This window comes from Atta colombica, unplaced genomic scaffold (assembly GCF_001594045.1).
Source record: "Atta colombica isolate Treedump-2 unplaced genomic scaffold, Acol1.0 scaffold15, whole genome shotgun sequence".
Taxonomy (NCBI): domain Eukaryota; kingdom Metazoa; phylum Arthropoda; class Insecta; order Hymenoptera; family Formicidae; genus Atta; species Atta colombica.
In genome coordinates, this window is record NW_017259239.1 from 775,673 (window position 1) to 785,464 (window position 9,792).

A 9,792-nucleotide genomic window follows, 5' to 3' on the forward strand; every position below is an offset into this window, starting at 1 on the left:
ATCGAAATTAAAATTAATTTTATATCCCAAGAAAAATAATAAAAGTTAAAGTATGTAATAATTAATCAATATGACATCATTGATCGATTAATATATGATTATTTTAACTTTCTTTCTTCTCCTTGGAATTGATGAAACCGGTCTTTTACATTTTAAATAACTTAATTTGCAGTAATCTCCAATATATTGTCTGACAATTCACAATCTATCCCTTTCAGAGCTTCCTATTTATATTTCCTATAATTTTTCTTATTACGTTGAAAAAAAAAAGACAAGATAAACGATGCAAAGGAATTTAGTTAAAAATGCAGAGCATTAAAGATATTACTGATATTACTGATGGTCGAACTTGCTATTGCGAATCTGATAGTTAATTATTCAACAAGTTTATATAATTATTACGGAAAATGCAAAAAACGGCTGCGATTCTCAGCAAAATGAAAAAATTTACAGGCTCTTATTGCAGCGATAATAGATCTAAACGAAACACGTATTGTTCGCGAAACGATCTTGACGGTCTTAACGAGAATCGGACCTTAATCGAATCTCTTTCCAATCAACTTGTTTCTCCTGAAGAAGTAGCGCGTTTACAGAAAGCAAAGATATTGCGATCGGATTCCAAGTGAGCTCGTTAATCAAAATCTTCCCAGTTAACGACCTCAATTATTATGTGGCGTTATGTACTCGAAGTTTAGTTAATATAGGTTGATATCTAGAGGGATGTTATTTATATAAATTGTCGCGACAAGGAACTTAATTCTACACGATATATTGGATTCAGGTGTGCGTGGAACAAAAATGCGATGCTACGCGATAAAAACAATACCATCAGTCCATTCTTATTTTCAAGACAGGCTTAAATAATATCTTAAGATGGCCCTCTGATTAGTTCGCGACAATTTAAGAGTGTAACTTAAGACGATCTTAAAAATAAGAACTATCTATGAATACCGGTCTGTTTTTTTTCTATGGCTAAACTAATATACACTTTTGGAACTTAAGTGAAATAGGTATGTTTGACAATTTTTTGACGAAAGAAAGAAAGTTCTAATACAGTGCAGAAATAAAAAACAAATCTTGATCATCTAATTCGATCGCTTTTAATTATTCTTCTCTTTTTTCTTCTATTGGAGATACTGACATAATCGCATTTTGAGTTAAATGCGTGAATCGAAGGAGTTTCCGTATATCTGCGTTCATTTATAAAGCCAATTTTCCCTCGCACACAAATATTAGAGTCTGACCGCACGACGATTGACCTGAGAAATAAGCAAATATGTGCACGCTAATGGAGATCGTTGCCTAGGCGTGCATGGATTACACGCGTGTCGTCGTATTTGTGCGACCAATCAAATTACGTAGCTATAAATAGAAGCTGCCGTGTTACTTTCTTCAATCTCTGTCTTTCCTCGTGCGCTCGCTATCCATGCCTTCTTCAGCCTTAATACTTTATTTTTACACTATAATATTGTAGAAATTACTTACGCCGTTTCTATTTAATTTAATTTCAATCTCGATTTAATTCATCTTTTTCTAGTTCCAAGAGTTAGAAAAAGATGAAGAGTAAGTTGAATTGAGAACAAATTAATTTATATTATTCGAAACCAGTATTAATATATATTTTAATAGATGAATTAGGCGCTTATAATAGGTCTATATATATATATATGAATTATTTAAATATTTTGCATACTCTACATTTATCCTGTTAGATCTTAAAGAATGAAGACACTTGACATTTTCATTTTGAAAATATAATTAGAAATCTAATTTCTTATCATTTAAATTCTTTCGATAAAAAAACTGGTTCAGTTCTCTATAAAATAACATTGATAATGCTAAACTGTAAGTTCTGTCGAAAACATTTATTGTGGAAAAATATATATCTATATATGTGTATATATGTATAATATTAATATATATGTACAGTCATGCATGTATGTTTATAAATATAGTTATACTTTAAATATTACTAATTGTTATTACAACGAACAATCCTTTTATATTGAGCAGCGACTGTCTAATCCTAAGAATACTGTGACTAAATGTACAAAATCTAATGTATGATTGTAAATTACATTTGATAAATTGCGTTGAAAAAGTACACTATATTAAAAACGCATTTTTCAACGCAACTTTGAAACACATAACTTCATCTTCGTTTATATAGCACATTTTCTTATATTGAGTTAGTTGCACCATACATTATCTATTCTAGTTAAAAGATATTTTTTAAGTAAAAAAGAATCATAAAAGAAATACACTTTGTCGACATTGAAATGATAAATAAATTATCATCACAAAATTCACTATATTTCGTACAAATTGCTTTTTATTTATTACACTTTTTAAATTTATGTTATTAAGTTATTAGTTACACGCTAGCATGAGCTCATTGTTTCATTTTAAAAATGTTACTGTTGCTATATTTTTTAAGGTACAATGTCTTAAAATTATTCTATAGAGCTATTTCTACAAATGTGTGTGTACAATTAAAAAACAAAAATTTATAAAAATAGATAGTCCTTATTTTTTACACAATCATTTTGCATTGCTTAAAATAAATTCTAGATATGCGTTTCTATTAAATATAAATAATTATTTATATGATACTCATTCTTATGTAAGAGGTTACGTCCTAAGATTTGTTCGCATCGCATATTCTAACATGCTCTAAAATGCTCTTATCATAGCATTTACTCATTCTAACGCGTCCATTGAAGTGAGTAGAAGTTATAGCAAAAGCCCATTAGAGCATGCTGAAACATGCGACGCAAACAAAGGATGATCAACCACATGTGCGTGATGAAAAATATATTATTGTATTTGATTTTAACAATATTATGCTAAATTGGTAAAATTTAATTATGTATAACTTATTCTTGCAACTGTTATGAACAAAACGAAAATGGATGGTACTATTTTAAAAATATATTTGTTAAGGATATATAACAAGGAGGAATATAATCACTTCTGTTTCTTTCTACCTATCAACACAATTGCAAATTTAATAGTATTTAAAGTTAAATTACAATTAACATTATCAAAATATGAAATTACCCGCAATATACGAATGGCTTAAGAAAAATACAATCATTTGCAAAGTATAATATATGTAATTATATGATTGCAAGAGTTTGTGCAAAATCATATTTAAAAATATTACTATTTACATTTAAATTAAGATTATTTATCATTGTACAAATTGTGAGATATTCAAATGTTACGAGTAGACTCTATAAATATGGCGAAGAAAATAAATTATTAATCTTAATTATTCTCGCGCCGATTAGGCTTAAAAACAGAATCTGATACTAATATTTTGCTGCTGTCTTTCAACGACATTTAACAATGTATTCAAAATTACGGTATACCTAACGGAAGGTTTTATTATAAATAAATGTTAACCCACGTTATTGCTTGCCATTTGTGATGTCGGTCCATTTGTTGGCAGGCTCGTAATCGAATCCGGGAGAAAGCGTTTACGATTTTTTATGCACTGTGAAGGTGCTGTTCGTATTTCTATGTGACATACGGTGTTCGGGCCTTCGTCATTACTATTGCCATTTTGCTTTTTCGATGGTACCACAGCGTCGAGTGGCGTGCAGTATTTTCGTTTTAGAGAATTACTTGCATCTTGCTTTATCGGCGCGACCGATGAGCGTGTTTTGCGTGGTTGATAATCTGGCGTTGCTTGCATCTTCTCCAGAGCAGTTCGTAAAGGTAGCAAACCGACAGCAAAGGGAATTTCAGTGTTGGACGGATATGCAAGCAGATCCATCTCATTCTCCCAATAATCCAATGTATCAGACATGTCGCCCCACAAAGCGCGACTTATGCACTTACACACATTGGATTTTACAGAATGATGAGTGGTGGGTTGGTCCACTGTCATCGATCTTTCTGTATTTTCGGTCTTAAATTTACTATTTGCTTTCGGCTTCGATTCTTCCTTTGATCTCAACTCTTCCCTTTCTTTGCTACCAGTAACTGTATACGTAGATTTATTATTTTTTCTTACTATCAATTTTGAGTTAGTTTTCTTACTGTTGGAGCTTTTTTTGTTAGATTGTACTGCGCTCGCGATTACACTATGATCTGGTACTTTCCGATCCTCCTTTCCCTTGCGTTTCGTTCTCGCGCACGATTCCGTTCTGTTGGGTGAATTACCTTTCTTGAATGATTTTTCGGTTCCTAAGGAACTGCCTAAAAATGCCAAGCCATTGCTTGTAGTCTCGTCGTTCTCTTGTTGACTCAGTCGCATACTACGTCTTAGAATCGGTTTCACGCAATCCGTGTCATTTATTGGAGAATTTAATCTCTCCTTAGCGGTGTCTCGTTCCACATTTATTTCTCTGTATCCAATTACCGTATGTTGATTACTTATAGTACCACCTACTATCGATTGTATACTTTCTGTACTTAAGCTTAAAATATATTCGGCGCTTTCCATATCTAGGGAGGTCAATAGATTAACTGGTACATCATTAGTGGACGGTTCATCTAATAAATCTATGGAATCTGTAGAGTGTGGCGGAGTTGGCACTAAATTGCATTGCGTATGTACAAGCTTATTACGAACATCGTCCATGGATCTACGTCGTTTGGGCGTATAAACTTTGACGCATTTCCCTACCGTGCTAGGAACATCTGTGCTACTTCCGGAACAGTGCTCCAAGTCATTCTCGATTTGTGGAAGGCAAGATTGCGACAGTGTAGAAATGGTTTGATCGCTTTCGTTTACGTCGCAAGAAAAATCACAGCATTGTTCATACAAGATAGGTTTTAAATCGAGATTATGACAGTACACATTGCTGTTTGTGCACATAGTTTGTACTTCGTTTATCATACCTACGTGCGTAAGTACAGTATTAGTGATAGTAGCATCATTTTGTATACTTATATTTACATCAGACGTTGAAAATGATGTATCTACTACATCTTTCTTGCTGGCGTCCGAGTCTTCGTACAAAGTATGTTCTAAATCGTGCTCGGTGGCTTCAACCATATCGTTCTCTAAAAACTGACTTTTATTTGTGCTTATATCGTTATTATTGCTATTTTCACAGACTGTTGTATTCTCGTCCATGCTTAATTTATCACATCTAACACAGATGTAATCTTCTGTGAGCGAGTTGTTTGTAATTTTTAAACTACTATCTCCTTTCTCCTGCTTTAGGCAATTTTCAAAATTATCCAAAATTTTCTTGGAATCAACGATAGTATCGATCACAGATACCAATTCTTTAACCTGAAAAAGAAATAACAAATATATTAATTTTACATATTAAAATAATTGTAGGGCATGTTATTATGTTGATTAAATAATTGTTATATACTTTAAAAATTTGTGCCGCAGTATGCAAGGATGATAAATGCTGATGAGATATCGTAGTTTCTCCGCAATACATGAATTCGACCATGGCCTTCAAAATTTCAAAGTCCAAGTCTTTTAAAAGTATAATTGGCTCTTGTCCTAAATCTTGTAGTATTTCCTATAATATGAAACAGAATAAAACATTACGAAAAATATTAAAAAGATAAAATAATTGGAGAATAAAGAGAACGTCTAAGTAGATGCCCATACAGAATATCTAATATTGTTGAAGATTCATTTTAATATTTGTTCAGTATGCATTTAAAATTTGTCTTTTTCAAACTGTCAGATATTAATTTGTGCAATAATGATTCCTCAAGTTGCATACAGAGAGATAGTAAAATCATGCAAGCAGAATATTTCCATATACCTTGTAGAGTAATGCATTTTTTAGAAAACAGAAACACCTGAGAGTGTACATACTTTACTATCCTTAGAGCATATAAATTGGTTATTTAATACCTTTCTAAGTTCTTCGAAAGTTGTGAAAAGTATGCCCCTCAAACTTGGTTTCTTCAAATGTTTGTTAAGAACTACTGAAATTCCGATATACAAGGCTTTCTTTAGTTTATATGAATTTTACATTATCCCTGCAAAATTGTTCTACCATAAGTACACTATATTTCCCAATTTTGAAATAATATAATAAAATACCTTTTTCTTTTCTATTATTGTTTATATCAATAATAAAAAAAAGTCCAAAGTCTTTCTATAAATGTAGAATGTTTGGTAGACATTTTAGTGGAAAATCGGTTAGTAAAAAATTTATTTTGCTTTGAACTAGCACAATATTCATAAATCCTGAAGTAATGTATAATATATTTGTAATTATATAGGTATGTCATATACATCTAATTAAATAATCCTACATATATTACAATAAATCATCTTTCTTTACTATACATATATTTGTACATGTAGAACCTTTCTGTATTCTTTTAAAAATAATATACAAAAAATTTTGTTCATCACTAATAGAATAAATACAATCACAAAAATATAATTCCAAATTACCATTACCTTGGCCATAACCTTGCTTCAACAAGAAAAATAGTTATTATAAATGTTCTTTTAATCAATAATTCTATACATAAATAATATAAAATAAAATCTTAAAAGAATATATCTTTAAAAATTCATTCAATAAAATTTTAATAATACTGCTCAGTCATCAGTCAATCTGGAAGGAAAAGAGATGCACATCCAAACATTAATCAACATCAATACATTTAAATAAATTTAAAATAATTTTTTCTGTAATAAGTATAAATAACTCAATTAATGTTACTTGGTAAAAGTTTCTTATCTCTATACTTTCTAATTATCTTTATAAAATTAAATGCTATCATATACAACAAAGAAAGTTCATATATATTATTTTTGTCAATATTTTTGTCAATAATTTCTTATTGTTATGCTATTTTATAAAACATTTGGAACATTTGAAAAAAATTGTCTTATTTCTTATATAAATTTATAATATATTTAATATATTTGATAATTATGTTTGAAGATGTGTTTAGAAAATGGCAAAACATATGACCTTTTATTAGAGCACTTTAGTATTTTGTAAATACTTTTGCAATTATCAAATGTAAATCCCAAAATCTACAATTCAAATCTTGAATTTAACCAGTAAAATAATTCCTTTAAATAAATTATTAATTGTTTAATATGTACAATATTTAGAATATTCGCAAACATACATTTATATATAAAAAAGAAAACATCTATCACATTTTGATAAATGTAATTTATATAAAAATACACATGTTGTTAAAAACAGGCACTAAAATTTAAATGTACAAATAATTAAAACATATAAAACATATAAATACAATTTTTAGAATACATGATGATTAACAAATAACAATAGGAATATGCATTTCAATATTTGTATATATACCTCAAAGTATATACTATTCGAAGCTAAAACCAGCTTGTGAACACGTAGCTTTTGTTCATCGCAGATCAATGTGACATCGACTAGAGCCTGACGTGCCAAAAGACCACTGAATCTTTCTGTAATATATCCCGCGTGGCCAGCCCACTGCAAGACACAATCCTTTGGTATTTCAACCATGACTACTATAAAAAGAAAAATAAAAAAAAATCAATATTAAATATATAATAATATCAATATCAATGTACAATAAAATAATATCGACTTTCATCGATGCAGATTAATTTTAATTTTGATTTAACTTTTCATATTTTTCTAATTTTTAGAAAAAAAATGAAAAATAAATTCAACAGAGATTAAAATTAATCTACATGATAGAGAATAAATGTTTTATAAATATCAGAATCATAAAATTTTGCTCATCAGACAGAATTCTTTTGTTTTTAATACATATATAAATTTAAAATCTATGAAGCGCCACATTTAAGATAAAATATTGGTACAAATTCATTAAAATGCATGTATTCAATTAAATGAATCTTGGATACAAAGCTGGAACCTATTATATTATATAACATAGAGAATGAGATAAATGAACAAACTTGTTTCTTGATAAATATGTAGACACAAAACGAAGTAAGATATGTCAGGGAACAAAGTTACTCTTTTTCTACCAGTTATTTCAGAGTCTAGCGAAATTGGAAGATATTCGGGTGCATGTAAAACGAATAAATAAATTGATCAAACAAAACTTTCTCTTTTCACATTTGTCTCTATCATATCTGAACACATGCATAAGCTCTTTGAACAAATATACATCCTTACGTGCGCTCAAAATTAAAACTATAATTTTTCTAGTGATAATTAAAACTGCTTTAATAAAAACAAAAAATAATCTCGGCTTTCAGATTTTCGTAGCAAAGCCACATGAGAAATGATCCCGAATAATCTCTGTTGGAGTGACGGAGTGACAATGGAAAGACGTAGAAGGTACCTTCTTCTCCCGTATCATCAGGATTGGATGTTGATCACAATTTCGATTCTCTGGCAGGCTCGTCTACTCACCGGTACGGATGTGATCGTTGTCGAAGTGCGCATCTGTAATCGGGTAACAGCGGCGTCCTTGCCGCGGTCGGGCATAGATCGTACAGATGAAACGTGTTCGTCGTAACGTCGTTGATGCGGACGCATGCGATTGTAAATCGCCGATCGCCGGCAGTGGTATCGCGCGTTAGCACGTGCCCTGTCGAGGCTCATGAAACGCCGGCGAGATCGTAGGTCAGCGAAACCAACGGCCTTACACGACATTGGCCCCGAGATTTGACTTGCATCCCCGATAATCGCGTCTGCCAAGAGCACAGTGGAGCCAGTGGAGCATAGTATAAATAAGAATGTATAGATGGGTAGTGAATACTCCTAATGGAGAGTCCTATAGACATTCGAACCCCTACTACCAAATCGGATCCCTACCATCACTCCTGCACCGCCATATTTGGATCGCTCTAATGACGTAAAAAATAAATATACTCCAACCTTATTCCAACCTCTACTCAAACCTTGTTCCTCTGACACTATGTATTTCGTTGTGGCGCTATTCATCTCCCTAATTTACTAAAGGCAGGCGCCAAAATTGAAAAAGAAGAATGTACTCCGTTGATTTCGTTAACGGAGTGAGCTTTGTATTTCGTTAGCGGTTGAGGTTATGTGTGGGAGTTATGTTAAGGGATGCTGCAAAATCCGTAATAGTTTCGTAAGATGTATCAAGCATCAATTTTAATCAAGTGAAAACCAGCCCTTATAGCCTTACGAACTCTACTGTGATTGATCAATTCATTTACTGCTTACGTTTTAAGAGCTGCTCAATCAGCTGTTGTAACGACAAAAGGATCATAATGAAATCAAAATTGATGAATATTAAGCGTTCATTTTGATCATTTTGATGATTTTTTTATCGCTGAAACAGCCTGTTAGAGCAGCTCATGAAAATTTACCTTTACTGCTTAAATATTTTGTGTGCTATGGCCCTCAGAATTGCCGCAGATAAAATTTCTGTAAAGATCATTCTATACTGATTGTATCGTAGCGTTGGAAGCGTCGTAAGCATCAAGCAATTTTTAAATTAAAGTATCGGATTGGCTAAAGTGACAAGTTTGTAACTTGCGACATCTACGATCAATGTAGGCTTTAACAGTAATCTTAAGACATGAACTTAAACTGATCAGGATACTGCTTTAAATCTACGTCACAGTATAAATACATACAGTATGGGCATTGAACGTTGGCACCTTTGATGTAGTGAGTCCCAGGTCACATGACTCAACACTGTGTTGTGGGTGGAAAGGCGCTTATAAATTTGAATTTTTATAAAGCTACAGAGTGATTTAAAACAAAAAAAAGACAATTCGATCGTGTCATGAAAATTGTTTATAGCGAGCATATTTTTAAATTAGAATTATATAATAATATAATGTTAACGAATTCATTATATAAAAATAATATTCACATTAATAAT

General features: G+C 31.2%; 1 protein-coding gene across 2 annotated transcripts; it reads right to left on the reverse strand.

The window, feature by feature from the left end:
• Positions 1–3,289: 3,289 nt before the first annotated feature.
• LOC108685261 lies at positions 3,290–8,633 on the reverse strand. Of its 2 annotated transcripts, none has more exons than XM_018189960.1 (4): positions 8,346–8,633; positions 7,284–7,465; positions 5,340–5,495; positions 3,290–5,251 (listed from the first exon to the last, which is right to left on the reverse strand). In XM_018189960.1, exons 2-4 carry the CDS (start codon positions 7,458–7,460, stop codon positions 3,404–3,406), a joined length of 2,181 nt encoding a protein of 726 aa, XP_018045449.1. In that variant the 5' UTR covers positions 7,461–7,465; positions 8,346–8,633; the 3' UTR covers positions 3,290–3,403. The 2 variants fall into 2 exon arrangements, with proteins under 2 accessions (XP_018045449.1, XP_018045450.1); XM_018189961.1 differs by lacking the exon at positions 8,346–8,633 and adding an exon at positions 5,840–5,913 and having other exon boundaries at positions 7,284–7,354.
• Between the last annotated feature and the right edge of the window lie 1,159 nt (positions 8,634–9,792).

Coding starts and splice junctions, on each gene's coding strand:
- LOC108685261 (XM_018189960.1), bottom strand. CDS start 7,460: ATGGTTGAAATACCAAAGGATTGTGTCTTGCAGTGGGCTGGCCACGCG. Junction 5,496..7,283: donor CGAATAGTATATACTTTGAG/GTATATATACAA, acceptor TTCATATTATAG/GAAATACTACAAGATTTAGG. Junction 5,252..5,339: donor CTGCGGCACAAATTTTTAAA/GTATATAACAAT, acceptor TTTCTTTTTCAG/GTTAAAGAATTGGTATCTGT.